The 16,162-nt window shown below is 52.2% G+C and overlaps 1 protein-coding gene across 11 annotated transcripts in view; it reads right to left on the bottom strand.

Annotated features, from left to right (window-relative positions):
- Positions 1-14,289: 14,289 nt before the first annotated feature.
- DYSF (dysferlin) overlaps positions 14,290-16,162 on the bottom strand; it is an 85,452-nt gene continuing 83,579 nt past the window's right edge. For all 11 annotated transcript variants that reach the window (XM_065662640.1, XM_065662612.1, XM_065662626.1 and 8 more), the window contains one exon: positions 14,290-14,571. In XM_065662640.1, coding sequence (XP_065518712.1) covers positions 14,533-14,571 — 39 coding nt within the window. In that variant the 3' untranslated portion in view covers positions 14,290-14,532. The remainder of the gene's footprint in view (positions 14,572-16,162) is intronic.

Here is a 16,162-nt window from a genome sequence, read left to right on the forward strand (position 1 = left end):
CGTTGGGAATGCCTTGACAGCTCGGTTCTCATCGTCCCGGTGTTAAAGTCAGCGATCTGATTGCTGCAGAGGGAAACAAGCCAGGCATTCACAAGACTTGCGCCATCTTTGCTGCTGACTGTGCCGAATGACCACTGTCAAGTCCCTTTGCTCCTTATTGCCTTGGTTCATCTCCATCTGTCTCCTCTGAGTGGCCCTGCAAGCTCTTTGAGGTCTGAACTCTTGTACCTACACCTGGGAGAGCTTTGGTTTAGGTTAGAGCATAGAAGAGCTATTGTAGAATAACATGAATGAACTGAACTAGTAGATAACTGCCACACAGCAGCTGAAATGAGCCTGTGTTTAGGACATGACAAATACATTTGTGGTTAAAAATCAAATAAACACACCATAAAAGACAGCCCATCAAATAGTCATTGCTGGAGGCTTCTGCCATCTAAGAAGTGCTGCCTCTTCCCTGAGATTTATTTCACTGTGAATTGTAGGAATTAAACGTATTGCCTTCAGGGCCACCCAGCACCAAATGTCACTAGAGCAAGAGCCTGTACAGGTTTGGAGATGGAGCTACCCTGCCCCGAATTGCAGAATCAATGGGCAAAGCATCTGGGCGGGGGAACAGCAGTTGTAAGGGTAGCAGATACCAAAGTGAAGGCCATAGCTTCCAGCAAAGTAATTTAGGTATCAAAACCTTTGGCTTACCAACAGCAGTGCTCCTGATGCACGTTCTCAAGCCATTTCTACTCACACTCCAACCTGGCCTTGAGCACTGCCAGGGATGGGGCAGCCACAGCTTCTCTGGGCACCCTGTGCCAGCGCCTCAGCACCCTCCCAGGGAAGAGCTTCTGCCTAAGAGCTCAGCTCAGTCTCCCCTCGGGCAGGTTCAAGCCATTCCCCTTGGCCTGGCCCTACAGGCCCTTGTCCCAAGCCCCTCTCCAGGTTTCCTGCAGCCCCTTTAGGCACTGGAGCTGCTCTCAGGTCTCCCCTTCAGGAGCCTTCTCTTGTCCAGGCTGCCCCAGCCCAGCTCTCTCAGCCTGGCTCCAGAGCAGAGCTGCTCCAGCCCTTGCAGCATCTTCCTATATGAAGATAACTCCCATTTCCCTACCAGTGACTGACTAAGAACATTTAACTCTGTAGAGAGCGTTTGAGGACTTTCACATGCTTTAAAACTTCATTGCCCACGAATTGTGCCACTTTTCCTGTCTCTTGCCTTCAGGGTTGCAAACGTACCTTGAAAACGCGAGCTGACGATCGTAAGCAGAGGCTGCAACAGCCCAGAAACAGGGGTTTAAGAGGTGTAAATGAACCCAGTGAAGGCTGTTCACAGCTTGCTCATACCCACTTTGTTACTGGTAGCTGGAGCTGAGAAGTCCAGCTCACGCGCTTCCCATGAGATCTCAGGTTCTCCCCCACACCTTCTCAAGGGCCAAAGCACACACCTTTTCCCAACCTTCCGATATTCACACAGCATTCCAAATCAAAACCCAGAGCCCGCGGCACGTTCCAGAACGACGTGTGAAATATGCTGACTTTAATATCACACTCACTAATACAGGGGCTGCTGGGCTGGTTCCTCCCATTCATAATCTACCTGTGGCGGGTGCAGAATTGAATTTCCCCTTGAGCATCCCCAAGGACCTCAGTGAGGACACTGGCTCCCACATCCGAGGGAAAGCAATGAATGTGCATGCGTGTGAGTGTGTGCGTGTGTGACCCTGAATGGAAGGAGATGGGATCAAATTCATTGAGGTTGGAAAAGAGCTTTAAGATCATCAAGTCCAACCATTCCCAGCACTGCCAAGGCCACCACTAAACCATGTCACCAAGTGCCATGTCTATATGTTTCCTGAATACCCTCAGGGCTAGTGCGTGCAGCCCTGCCCTGGGCAGCCTGTTCCAATGCCTGAGCACCCTCTGGGGCAGGAATTGTTCCTCAGCTCCATCTAAACCTGCCCTGGGGCAGCTTGAGGCCGGTTCCTCTTGTCCCATCCCTTGTTCCTTGAGAGCAGAGCCCAGCCCCTCCTGGCTCCATCCTCCTGGCAGGTCACCCCCTTACAGGGCTCCCATCAAAGCCACTGGGGGACATCAAGGAAACATTCCCTAATGTGCTTATGGTTCCAACGAATTTGGAACATCCTCACAGGCCAAGGCCAATGTCCCAGAGCCATCAGCATGATGATGATCGTTATTATTCTGAGTTAGTGAATGGGATGGAAATGATTAACAGGTTTTAAAGGTTCTCAGGATCCTATTATTATTATTATTATTATTATTATTAATTATATTTTTATTATTATTATTATATTTTTATTATTATTATTGTCATCATCATTATTATTATGATTGTTATATGAGGAGGCCGGGGAGCAGAATTGACCCCCCCACATTTCAGGTGATACAGCTTGACCTCAGGGGTTCTATTCACCCCAAAAGAGCTGAAGAGCAAGACGTGCCAAGCAGCCTGGTGAGGACAGCAGGGCAAAGCCTCACCTCCGAGCTTAATCCATGGATCAAAACCATGTATTCCCGGCTGATGCATTTAACAAGGCTTTCGACAACGTGAGCTCAAGTCCCAGCTCTGACAGTCACTGCATGAATTGATTCATGTCCCGTGTTTTCCCACAGGGACAACCAGGCAAGTCAAACAAATAATGAATTTTCCAGTTCAGCAGCAGCTCTAAAACCCCCACTCTTTCAAATGAATTCTCCTAGAAATGAAATGTTTTCCTTCCAATCTCAAGACAGTTTTTTCTTCGTTTCTTCTTTTTCGTGCTTAAAATAACTTGGAGGAAATTTCAAAACAGGGACTTGCTTCACATCAGGACAGCAAAATGTTTTGTTCCCAAAAAGGTCGAAGCAAAGTAATTCCACATTTTCAACTGGGCTGCTTTGTCTTTTCTTGGCTTGTTTTGAAGCAGTCTGGTGGCACCAAATTCTAGTCGCAAAAAGTCCGTGTTTTACCAAATTTTCACCAAATTTGCTACCAAAAAAAAAAAAAAAAAAAGAAAGGAGAATCCAGGCAAATCCCAGTGTTTTGCCTGGCACTGGCTGAGACTTCCCCTCCAGGAGGGATGGGGGGAATTCATCAGGCGTGAGCCTGAGCTGCTCCAAGGAGCCATAAAGGAGCTCCGACTCAGAGGCCCTTCTGCAAGCTGCCATCTACTCTTTGACCCCTCCAGTGACGATATCCATGTGCTCCCGGTGTATTTCCAGTGGGAATCCCTTTCCCACTTGTAGTGCTTGGGCTCAGCATCACAGCCCAGCCCATGGGGGACGTGGTACCCCTGTGGGTACCACACACAGGAGCATGGGGATGGCTGGACCATGCCAGTGAAGTACTTTCCCCTTGTGGTCAAGCCGACAAGGGTGTTCGTCATCTGTAGTGATGGATTCTGTACTTCCATTTACATGCTCTATATTTGGGGTCGAGTCAAATCTGCTTTCGGAGGTATTTAAGAGCTGGAGACCAGACAGGGTGAGTAGCCTCCCTGTCAGACCCTGCCAGCTCCTGGTGATGAGCAGCTGAGAAGCTGCTGAGCTGGGTTTTGGCAGAACAGAAGGTAGCAGAGAGCCCTGGCATCACACAGCAGCCGAGCTGTCGTGATCGCTCAGGGGATGAAATGTTTCAGTGCAGACCTGACAGACAGAACACCAACCCAGATGGTAAAATGGGCACAGGGCAGTCGGCAGTGGTGCACCCGCTCCAGACCAGCTCCCTGCTGAAGAGGGGACCGTGGTAGATGTGTAAAACAAAGCCAGTGGCCTGGTGAGGGTCTTGGAATTACCCTCTCTGGCACGACAACACGTTGGCTCCATCCCCTGGATGAATAATAGAATCATAGAATGGCTTGGGCTGGAAAGGACCTGAAGATCATCCCGTTCCAACCCCCTGCCACGGCAAGGACACCTCACCCTAGACCATGTCACCCAAGGCTCTGTCCAACCTGGCCTTGAACACTGAAGCAATGAAGATATAACGAGGAAGTTCTTTCCTGTTAGGGTGGTGAGGCACTGGAATGGGTTGCCCAGGGAGGTTGTGAGTGCTCCATCCCTGGCAGTGTTCAAGGCCAGGTTGGATGAAGCCTTGGGTGGGATGGTTTAGTGTGAGGTGTCCCTGCCCATGGCAGGGGGTTGGAACTGGATGATCTTGAGGTCCTTTCCAACCCTGACTGTTCTATGATTCTAAGAGAAGCAACAAGGCAAAGGGAAGACGCCACCATTGACAATCAGTGGTGCTGCAGCCCTGGGAAGGGTGGAGGAGTGGCAGAAACACCTTCATCACATCACCAAAGCTGTGGTCCTTGCGCAATCACAAGGCTCTGGAGGCTTGAAAGAGCACTTTGCCCTGCAGGGCCTGACCCTCTGCCCGTGATGCTCTCCTTGAGTCTGGTCACCCATCCTGGTTCTGCCAGACTGATCCAGGGCTGTTCGCTTCGGGCTATGGATGTTGGGAGAGGGTCCTTAAGAAGAGGGTAAGAGGAAAGGAAAAAGGAGAAGGAAAGCGAAGGGGAAAGGGGAAAGGAAAAAGAAAGGAAAAGCCAAAAAGGGGAATGGAAGGGGAAAGGTAAAGAGAAGGAGGAAAATGGGCAAGGAAAGGGAAAGAAGGAGAAAGGGAAGGGGAAAGGGAAAGAAGGGAAGGGAAAAGGAAGGGAAAGGGGAGAAGAGAAAGAAAAGAAAGAATATTTTTGTTGGAAATTAAACCCCACAGAAATGGATTTGTTCTTATTAGACCACAGAGCAGCTAACGAGAACCAGACATCCCACCTCTCGAATCATCTTGGACTGGGGATGGGAGCCCTGGGCCAGGCCTTGCTCCTGCCCCAGGTGAGCATCCCTGGGGAGTCTCCTCTCCCTCCTTCTGCTGTCTCCTGTTGTTTCTGCATCTCCGGTCTCTGATATCCCCCTCCCAAGCAAAGCTCAGACACCAGAGAGGCCCAGGCCACCTCTTGCCCCATAGGAAGCCCCATAAGGCGCTGCCACGGCTGCAATCACCATCTGCAGCAGCAGGGTCTGTCCTGGGTGGTATCTGCCCCTTTTAATCTTCCTCCAGCAACATTTTGCTCCTCTTCACAGCAGCTTTTTGCTACCAGGGAGCAAAACCCTTCTCTCCATCAGCCCCTCAACGGTTTCCCTCTTCTGGGTCCTCTTCTAGGAGCCACCAAGACATGTTTGTGGCTTTCGCGTTGATCAAAGCGATGGGTATCATTTTCTTTTCTTCATTAGGGAGTTTTATTGTTCCTGTAAAACACACCAGGGATCAGGCCCCCCCAGCTCTCCTTTTGGAGGTCCGGGTGCTGGTGGTGTTGGCAGGCCATCAGCAGGAGCATGGACCTCATAAAGGAGCTCATCGTAGATCTTCAGTCATGCATTAACTTGGCACCCCATTCACGTAACCGCAGACCCAACTTCCATTACCCCAGATCCCAGCTGGAGCAACTGGACTCCTATCATGGCAATCAGTCTTTTGTCCAAGTTGGCAGCTCCCTTCCCGTCAGGGTTTGGATGATTTACTGTGCTGGAATGGGCTGGTGAGGAGCTGCTGGGAAGGTCTCAACTGTTTAACTCTGTCGGCAATAAACCTCCACTTTCCTTGCCCATCCTCATCCCCTCTTTGCCTTGTTCTCATTCTCCTGCTGCCAACACAGACCAGGCTTTTCCCTTGCCACTGAGTCCACTGGGTGGCTCCGGCAGGGAGGTGGGAAGCAAGACTTGCAGTAAGTCCACAGCGAGCCCATGCCTTCCTGCTCCATCCGGATCATGGGATGGGGACAAAAGGACACCCGGAACTGGAGCTGAGGAGCAGATGATCAGCAAGATAAGGGAGGGGATTGTCCCCTTGTGTCCAGCTCTGGGGCAGCAGCACAAGAGGGACGTGGAGCTGCTGGAGTGAGCCCAGAGGAGGCCATGGGGATGCTGCAAGGGCTGGAGCAGCTCTGCTCTGGAGCCAGGCTGAGAGAGCTGGGCTGGGGCAGCCTGGACAAGAGAAGGCTCCTGAAGGGGAGACCTGAGAGCAGCTCCAGTGCCTAAAGGGGCTGCAGGAAAGCTGGAGAGGGGCTTAGGACAAGGGCCTGTAGGGCCAGGCCAAGGGGAATGGCTTGAACCTGCCCGAGGGGAGACTGAGCTGAGCTCTTAGGCAGAAGCTCTTCCCTGTGAGGGTGCTGAGGCGCTGGCACAGGGTGCCCAAAGAAACCGTGCAGGCTTCCCCTTGGCACCAAAGCGCTGCAGCATCATCCCATCAGCGCTGGATCCTCAGACGTTACCCTGAACGGTGCAGCCTGTCACAGCTTTGGCAAACGGGACCAGGGAAAGTCAAAATATTTCAACAAAAACTGAAACCTTCAGCCATTTCCTTTTGTTTCAGAACTTGCCTGCGAGCAGTTTGTGAAGGGGTTTGAAACGTTTTGCTTTGAACATTAACGTTTCCAGTTATCCCTGTTAAAGTTTATAATGGTTTAAAGAAGTTTAATCAAGTTTAGCTGTGATTGTATTAAGTGGGGGTTTATCTTATTGTTACTTATTCATTTTCCAGCCAATCTGAATCTCAGGTATTGGGGGGGGGGGGGTGTCAATCCTCTTTTTCACTTCACCGAGAGAAACATTGAGTTTCCAACTTGGCCAATGTGAAGAGGGCTTTAAAGTTCGCATCCTTTGTTTCATCAAGGCGGAAAAACAATCTCAGCTGTAGCTGGAAAACCTGATCAAGTGCCATACGAAAAGCAAGGACTACCTGGGCAAGGGAGGGGTTTGGTCTGGCTGCTTTATCCTCATTTTTTCAGATGGAAAAGATAGGAAAGAAGATCAGTAGTTGCACTAATAATCACAACAATGATATTATAACAATGATATTATAACGATAATATTGCACTAATAATCACAATGATAATAGCAATAATAACAATTACAATAATAATGCCACTACGTGTTTGATTCGGCTAAAATAAGAACAGCTGCAAACAGTGCCCGCTCAGTTGCACGTTTTCATGTTGAGTTCTAGACAAGGAGTGACATAAAACCAGCAGTTTGGGCTGGGAACATAGGGGCTGTTCAGCCTGGAGAAGAGAAGCTGTGTGGAGACCTCAGAGCAGCTTCCAGTGTCTGAAGGGGGCTACAAGGATGCTGGGGAGGGACTCTTCATCAGGGACTGTAGTGACAGGACAAGGGGTAACGGGTTCAAACTGAAACAGGGGAAGTTTAGATTGGATCTAAGGAGGAAATTCTTTCCTGTGAGGGTGGTGAGGCACTGGAATGGGTTGCCCAGGGAGGTTGTGAGTGCTCCATCCCTGGCGGTGTTCAAGGCCAGGTTGGATGAAGCCTTGGGTGGGATGGTTTAGTGTGAGGTGTCCCTGCCCATGGCAGGGGGGCTGGAACTGGATGATCTTCAGGTCCTTTCCAACCCAAACCGGTCTATGATTCTATGGTCACTGTGGTTTCCCGTGGTCGAGCCATGAGGAAGAGGATACCAGCTGTCTCCATCACCCCTTAGAGTTGTGTCTTCTGGTATTTCTTAACAAAGCTGGTGCTGGAGTTGAAGGAAATGTCAGAATGGTAAATCTCATGCAAGAATATTTATATTTTTAGGGTTTCTTACTGAAAATAAAATCTTGGAATTTCAAATCCCTGCTTACTCAGGCAGCCAGGAAAGGAAAGGGGGGGGGAAAAATCAGCTTTTATGTTGGTCTCTTTTCTCCAGATTGCATAATTCCTAAAAAAGCAAGGGTTCTGAGGGGCTGACTCCGGATTGCTCAGAGTCCCTGGGGGGATCAAGAAGGGATGAGCAGCACCAGACCTGGCCTTGGTGGCATCTCGCCCAGCTTCCAGCACTGAAGCGGTAGACCACAAAGCCACACCAATGACCTTCCTTGTCCCTCCAGAGCCATGGGGCAGCTCCACATCCCAGGACAGACCCATCCCACCGCTCTGAGCCATGTCTTCAGCTGCCGTGACTCATCCCCACAGGTGCCAATTGTTCTCTGTTGACTATAGAGGAAGACAATCAATTCAGGCTTTGTTTTCCAGCCTACAGCCATCTACATTGCAAGCAGATGATTCTCCCCACTGTGTTTTCGTTGGCAAACAGCAGTCGTAAATCTCTTGCTTGTTCAAGAGGGTTTTTTTCCCCTTTTCCATATCCACCAAATCCTATTTGTCTTTATTTGCTTCAGAGAGAAGCACAACCTTGAGCCTGCTCCAAAGGACAAAGCAAAAGGGGATAAAGAGGCTGCTGCCTCCTCCAGCACCGCAAAGCCAGGCACTGGATCCAGTTTAAGTGCCCTGGCTTCGTGCTTTTCATAAACATGGGATTTGCTGTTTCCAGAGAAAACCACCAAAAGGTCCTATTATCAGGAGGCAGGAGAAGAGATGAATTCCTTTTACACACGTTCTGAGGAGAAGGACAAAGAGGGAGGTTGGCTTTGGAAGAGCTGGGTCTTTCCTAAGCGGTGAGGTTGTGATTCTGCACTCCTGTAGGCTGCCAGTCTTTGATGAGCCCTGGGCACAGTCTGATGGCAAACCACAAGTGGGAATGGAGGAGAAGGTGTAGGAAAGAGGCAGGAATGACCAAAGAGTGAAGGAAAGCAAAGGGAAGGTAAAGTCCGGTTGCACATGGCTTAGGGGCAGGTTTTGAGACCTCACCTGGAGCATTGTGTGCAGTTCTGGTGTCCTCAATGTAGAAAGGACATGGAACTGTTGGAACGAGGCCGGAGGAGGCCACGAGGATGAGCAGGGGCTGGAGCACCTCCCGTATGAAGACAGGCTGAGGAAGTTGGGGCTGTTCAGCCTGGAGAAGAGAAGGCTGCGTGGAGACCTCATAGCAGCCTTCCAGTACCTGAAGGGGGCCTATAGGGATGCTGGGGAGGGACTCTTCATCAGGGACTGTAGTGACAGGACAAGGGGTAACGGGTTCAAACTGAAACAGGGGAAGTTTAGATTGGATCTAAGGAGGAAATTCTTTCCTGTGAGGGTGCTGAGGCACTGGAACGCATTGCCCAGGGAGGTTGTGGCTGCCCCATCCCTGGCAGTGCTCAAGGCCAGGTTGGACACAGGGGCTTGGAGCAAGCTGCTCCAGTGGAAGGGGTCCCTGCCCGTGGCAGGGGTTGGGGCTGGAGGAGCTTTAAGGTCCCTTCAACCCAAACCATCTGTGTTCTATTATCTACGATTCTATGAGACACTGACTTTGCTTGGATAATGCCTAATACCAAGAAATTAAATTTGGGTACCCAGTAATCACCTCAAGCAGTTCTGATCCAGATCTTTCCAGCAGAAAACCTGGTTAAGGTTCACTCCCTATCAGGGGCTTGTACAGGACCCAAAGGTTTCGGTAGAAACAGTCTCTCACAGCCTAAACTTGAGCCCAGGGCAGAGTTAATCCGTCCACAGCACAAGAGATGCCTGCTGTCCCCTAGTGCCCAGGAGCTGAGCAGCCTGGGGGTCCCCCAGGAGTCAGCCCAAAGGCCGAAGCAGAGACCAAGATGCACTCAAAGGCAGAAGGGAGTTCGCTGTGCAGCAAAGCGTGTTTAAAGCATTGGTTATTTGAGGAGGCTGGGATGTGAATGGGAAAAGCAGATGGGGCAAGAAAAGCTCGTTTTCCTTCTGGAAGCTCATGCATGGTGGAGAGGAGGACACGGTAGTTTCACGCCCCATTGCTTGGGTGTCTCCATCCTCACTCAGTGCAGAGCAGAGCCATGCACAGATCAGCTCAAATCACACCCTAAGTCCATGGAGTTTGGCTTGTCTGGGAGGAAGAGAGGCTGCAGCAACAGGGATGAGGCTGGTGGCTGTCCTGGCAGTGATGGCACGGGGCTAGCCATGGAGGTAGCTCAGGCTATCAGGCCAGGAGCTCCAGAGCCGATGGAGCAGCCTTTATGCTCATCATAACCCCCTGTACCAGGGAGGCCATTCCAGCAGTCACCATTCTGTGTCTGGGAGCGTTTTAAAGGGTCAGACCTCAAGCGGAGACTGAAATGAGTTGTGTCACTTGCGGCCAGGCCTGTCCCCACCTTCCCATCGGAAGATTGATGGATTTTGGGGCTGGGAGGCCACAATGTCCTTCTTTACAGACCCCCCCCATTAGGTCAGCGCCATGTACCAGGCGTGTTCCCGTCCTGTCAGCAGGCAATGAGCAAAACCAACCGCAGGCCCCCTCCACAGGGGTTAAACCAACAAACACAGCCCCAAGTGGCTCCACAAAGCAGGTTTATGGCAGTGCCTTGACCCCATCCCCACCCTCATCCCCCTCGCCCTGCGCCACCTCCCTCCCCTCAAGCCACTTCATCGCAAGCCACCCTTTTGGGTGGAAACCTCTCGCTTCTGAGCAAATGCATAGAAAACGGTTGTTCTTGAAGAGGAAAATCAGGTCAGCTCTTTTCGCTGGGCTTTGTTTCGTGCGAGGTTAAGGGAGTTCAGCCCCTCGGTGCGGCGGCAGCGTTCCAGCTCCTCATCTCACTGCCCTCCGGCTTGCGGGGCTGAGCCCAGGCGATGCGAAACACAGCGGGGTGTTGTCAGGGTGTCCCCAAAGGAGCTGCAACACTCCATAACTAACGCCAGCCCGGAGTCACACACAGCATCGAGCTTGGAGGCTGAGAAATGATAGGAAAAGCAGCACAGGGGCGTTGGAGCAGGGGAACGTTTTGCAATCAACTTTAGTGCATCCCCATGCACAGGCAAGCCCTGTCTCCTCGTCCTGTCTGCCCCTTCCTCCTCAACAAGGACCATCTTTATCATGCCTGCATGATACGGCTGGTCCCCCTCTGGGGCTCCCCATTGATGTGTGGGAATGAGAGCTGCAGTGGGGCTGGGTTTGGACAATGCCAGCTCAGCATGCATGCTTGAACCCTCAGATGAAGCCTAGGACACTCAGGTCCCCTCATTCCCTGTGCCCCGATGCCAGGCACCATCCCAAAGCATGATGCAGTGGAGGGGGTCTCCTGTGCTGGAGCAATGGAAAGGCCTTTGAGGAAATTCTTTCCTGTTAGGGTGCTGAGGCACTGGAATGGGTTGCCCAGGGAGGTTGTGAGTGCTCCATCCCTGGCAGTGTTCAAGGCCAGGTTGGATGAAGCCTTGTGTGGGATGGTTTAGTGTGAGGTGTCCCTGCCCATGGCAGGGGGGTTGGAACTGGATGATCCTGAGGTCCTTTCCAACCCTAACTATTCTATGGTTCTATGATCCAGGCACAAACAGCCCCAGTCCCACCAGCAAATCTCTTTGCATAACTGGAGCATCTCCTGGACACAGCCTCTTGGTGCTGAACGGCTCCGAAAGGGTGTCAGAGAATTAATCCTCGGCTCACTCTGGGTGATGGCTCCATAAATCCTTCCATCCAGGGAAGAAACAGACCCAAGCCCAAAGGGATCTGCTGCTCTTTGAGCCAAGTCCAGAAACCATAGGATCATTGAATCAACCAGGGTGGAAAAGCCCTTTAAGCTCATGCAGTCCAACCGTTCCCAGCACTAACCCATGGCACTGAGGGCCTCATCTGCATGGGTTTTGAGGAACAGCGACAAGCAGGGAAGTGCCTTTCCTTGGCCAGGGAGCTGCCGGGGCTGAGTCTGGATATTCACATCCCAGCAGCTCAAGCCCATCCTAACGCGCATCTGCACAGGGATGTGCGCGCACAGATGGGGTGAACTCTTTCTGCCCGCCCCGCTGCAGCAGGAGGGTGAAATCTATGGGATTCTTTAGCCCTGTCCCATTCCCATTCGCGCAGCTCCTCTCCAGCCGCCCCTGGCTTCCCATGGGTGCATTTTGGGTGCTCAGGTTTACAAACAAAATGGGCATCAGCTTCTCCCAGGAAGATGCTGGAGGTCGGCTCCCAAATCCAAAGGCAGCACAAGCTTCCCCTGGCTCCTTCACCCACCCCGCTTGCACGCTTGTGCCTCCTCCCGACTTAAAGGATGCTCCAGGTCCACCACCAAACGTGGTCAACCAGCCCATGGGACCCCGCGTAAATCCTGCGCCGAGTCCCAGCTCAGGGCAGCACTCACAAAGAGGGAAGGTGCTGGAATTCCATGCACACAATAAAACACAGCAGAGAGGAGAAGGTTTCAGAGCATTTCATTTGTAACCACAGTGCATTTTGCATTACTGCATATAAGGCAGAGAGAGGTGATACGAACATCTTTGAGCCATTTCAACCCCCAGCACAACAGGGAGCTATAGGGAATCCTTCACCCAGGTCCTACCTCCTGGTTGGCTTTGGTGGAGAGAGGTAACTAAGCTACAGAGGGCCCATAGACTGGCAAAGAGATGGATGCGGCCGCTCAGTGCCGATGGGATCAAGTTGGTGTTTCCAGCCTGCTTTTACCCACCACAGTCCCATGGAGTCTTCTTGGCCCTGCAGCCTGGACTGGGAGCACAGACAATTGCATTGCATTTAGACTATGACCTTTGAAGGTCCCTTCCATCCCAACCTATTCTATTCTATGCAGGGATGTAACCCTTTCATTATCCTTATGGAGTTGGGTCCTCTGGATCCTGCTCTCCCATCATCAGTGACCCATTCTGGTTTGTCAGGGGAGAGCTGTTGGTAAGTGCTGGGGCATAAAACACGGTTTCTCACTGGGAGAGGCTTGGAGAGGTAACACACAGATGTGTTTTGGTAGGGTTGCTTGTCTCAGCTGGGGTAGAGGGTGGTTGCTGTGATAGGACGGGTGATGAGCACCTGGATATAAGCAGTGTTGTGCATTGGGGCACTCACCTCTTTGGGGCTCTTGGCACCAGGATTTTGTTCCTGAAACAGGATGGGGTCCCAGGGCAATAATGCCAGGGTGGGAAATGTCACAGTCGCTGCAAACCGAAGCAAGGAGTGGAATCATGGGCCTGACCTCCCCCTGTGGATAGGAGAGCAAAGGGATGCTCGTGCTCACCAGCAGAGGCAGGGTGGTTGGAACTGGATGATCTTGAGGTCCTTTCCAACCCTTAACTATTCTATGATTCTATGGTGGGACTGGTGCCAGGATCAACCACACCAAGGTGCCAACACAGGCAGCCTTTGTCCTCAGCTCATCAGGCCCTCAGGGAGAAAGCATTAGGGAAAGCTCTACCAAGACCTGGTAGTTTGATAGTGGTTAATAAATGGATAGGAATGAGGTTGGGAATGAAGCAGAACAAATGGAACACCCTCCCTGGGGTGTGCAAGCCCAGAGCCATCCGCACCTCTCAAGCTCTTGGGATAGGGATGCTGGATCAGCCAGGCCTCAGCAGCAAGGACAGGTCTCTATAGCGGCACGTTGTCCACGGCAAAGACACCATGATCTGGCACGGCTGTGAGCCGCCCTGTGCAAGCTGGCTGCTGTTACAGTACTGAGTAACGAGGGATTTAATGCTCAACGCAGGACATCCCAATCCAGAAAAGCAATTAGGCATGGGCCTGGCTTTTCTCCCTGCCTTCCACTAAGCCCAGGCTTAAGTGCCTCGCTGGAGCAGGGCAGGAGCTGACATTAGCACAGTTTGTCCCGAGAAACGCTGATCCCTTGGGATCACTTCCCATTGCTACTGCTCTCACATCCCGCTGAGCAGCAGCAGCTCAAGGAGGTAAATGGAACCAAGGGAGACTCCCCCCATCCTGCCGAAGGATGGGAGAGAAAGACCTTGAGGAAGAAATCCTTCCCTGTGAGGGTGCTGAGGCGCTGGCACAGGGTGCCCAGAGAAGCTGTGGCTGCCCCATCCCTGGCAGGGCTCAAGGCCAGGTTGGACACAGGGGCTTGGAGCAAGCTGCTCCAGTGGAAGGGGTCCCTGCCCATGGCAGGGGTTGGGACTGGATGGGATTTAAGGTCCCTTCCAACCCAAACCATGCCATGATTCCATGATGCCAGCAGAGGTGAGGGATCAGAGGGAAACAAGCTCCAAACCCCACGGGCCAGGCTGTGGGGTCCTTCCTGAGCACGGAATTCAATGGGAGCTCTGATTTAGCAGTTCCCACCAGCTCCTACCTGGGTTTTGTCTCTCAGCCTTTTCCCTGGGCCCTGCATCCACGTTGTTTGCTCTCCCTTTGGAAAGGCAAAGTGGCAGCCCCAGCTTTCGGGCCCTGCAGCACATCGCGTCTTCAGTAGGCTTTACACACCTCTAAGCCAGGCAATACACAGCGCACAGGGAAGGAGAAGAGGGTGCAAAGAGAAGCGTGCTCGGACGTTGAGAGGGTCTGGCTTGCACGTGCTGCTCACACCAGCAGCCCGCACCTCCTCTAAGCTCTGTAACACGGCTCCATGCAGGCTGCACGTGAAAAGGTCCTTTTGGCCCCCCACCCCCTTCCGTTCTGCTTAACCAAAACCAACCCCAAAGAGACGACAGACAAGGAAGTAAAACAAGAAGTGTTTGAGAGCAGGTATGGTTGGGATGAGCTTCCAAGGCGGGTGCTGGGGGTGGGATTCCTCGTGTTGCATCGGCGTCAGTTGGATCTTCATTTGGGCAGCAGCTTAGGGCCTGAGTGAAGCTGTTCCTTCTCCATCTCTATCTGCAGATGGGATCCAGTGCAGAGCCACGGAGTCCTTCCAAAACCTCCAAGGCAGGCACCGGACCTTCCAGGCTCTTCCCAGCACAGCTTCAGTTGAAAGGCTTCACCAGTTTCATAGCAGCATAGTTCTGCAGGGATGGAAGAACAAGGGAGAGAACTGAGCTGCAGCAGGTACAGCAGGGTGGCTGTGGAGGTTAAAGCATCTTTGGGGGCACAGAAGTGCAGATGGAGCTGCCTTCAGGGCAGGAGTGATGCCGAGCTCCCAGCCCAGAGACAAGCAAGCAGCAGTGCATTCCTATGAGCAAGGATGGTAAAAAGGGTAATACATGGCAGAAAATAGGTCTTGCTTCTTCTAACAGAGGCTTCCAGTCACAAGCCCCAGGCAGCAAGCACCAGCAGTCACTCCTGGGTTTTGTTTGCTCCTTCCACAAGTTTTGAAGACATATTCGCCCCTCTTCATCCCCCCATAAGGAATATGGCACCTCCCCATCAGCTCCATCCCACTGCACACATGCTCTTGCAGGGGAGGAGACAACATCCAGCTCTTTGCTGCGTTGTTCCTGGTGCCCCTTTGCCTCCAATGTCTCCTCCTTCAGCTCCCCCAAACCCCGTGGTTCTCTATCCAAGCCCTAGCCTCACATCCTTATGGCTCCATCTCCCCACAATCCCCCCAAAATGGGTAACCCCATAGAATAGAATCCCAGCCTGGCTTGGCTTGAAGGAGCCTTTAAAGCTCCTCCAGCTCCAACCCCTGCCCCGGGCAGGGACCCCTTCCACTGGAGCAGCTTGCTCCAAGCCCCTGTGTCCAACCTGGCCTTGAGCACTGCCAGGGATGGGGCAGCCACAGCTTCTCTGGGCACCCTGTGCCAGTGCCTCAGCACCCTCCCAGGGAAGAGCTTCTGCCTAAGAGCTCAGCTCAGTCTCCCCTCGGGCAGGTTCAAGCCATTCCCCTTGGCCTGGCCCTATGGGCCCTTGGCCAAAGCAAGGATGTTCTCTGCAGAGTGCTGCTTCCCACAAGCCAAATCCTGTACCCAGGATCCCACCAGCTGGGTCGGAACAACAAGAGGATGGTTCTCAATCCCTGCCCCATCCTGGTGCTGTACAGACCTAGCCTGCAGGTCCATGGACTATCTCCAAAGCAGGCAACCAAGAACAGCAAGCCTATTGCTGAACCCTTGTTCTCTGCCTTGCCTGCATCCCTCGATGCCTCCAGCACCTCCTTCTGCAGCAGCATTTGCTGTGGGGTTTGTTCCTCAGTGCAGACACTGCAGGCAAGGCCTTGCTGTGCCTATGTTCTGGGATCTACTGTCCCTGTTAGTGCTCAGTGAACTATGGGGCTCATGGAAAATGAGGTGCCACAGCATTTTAGCCTATGGAACATGCAGTTCCTTCCTTGAGAGGAGATGACAGCCCTGGGATAAAGAATAAGCTGTGTAAACTCTGCTTATCAAGACCACAATGAAATACAAAGACTCCTGCTTAGGTCATTTGGAAAGAGCTCTATTTGAAGCAGCTCTGATTCAAAGCCCCACAAGCACAAACCAGCCAGTTTGGAAGTCCCTCCTCAGCACACTGAGTTTAATTGGTACAGGATGTTCTAGCACCCTGTCACTTGAAAGCAAAACAGCTTTGGAAACAGCACATCGTGCTTGTTACCCACAAGATCTTTGGAGGAACAGGGGGGAAATAGAAGGGAAAAAGCCCCCCAAAACACAACAA

This window comes from Lathamus discolor, chromosome 1, assembly GCF_037157495.1.
Source record: "Lathamus discolor isolate bLatDis1 chromosome 1, bLatDis1.hap1, whole genome shotgun sequence".
Classification (NCBI taxonomy): Eukaryota; Metazoa; Chordata; class Aves; order Psittaciformes; family Psittacidae; genus Lathamus; species Lathamus discolor.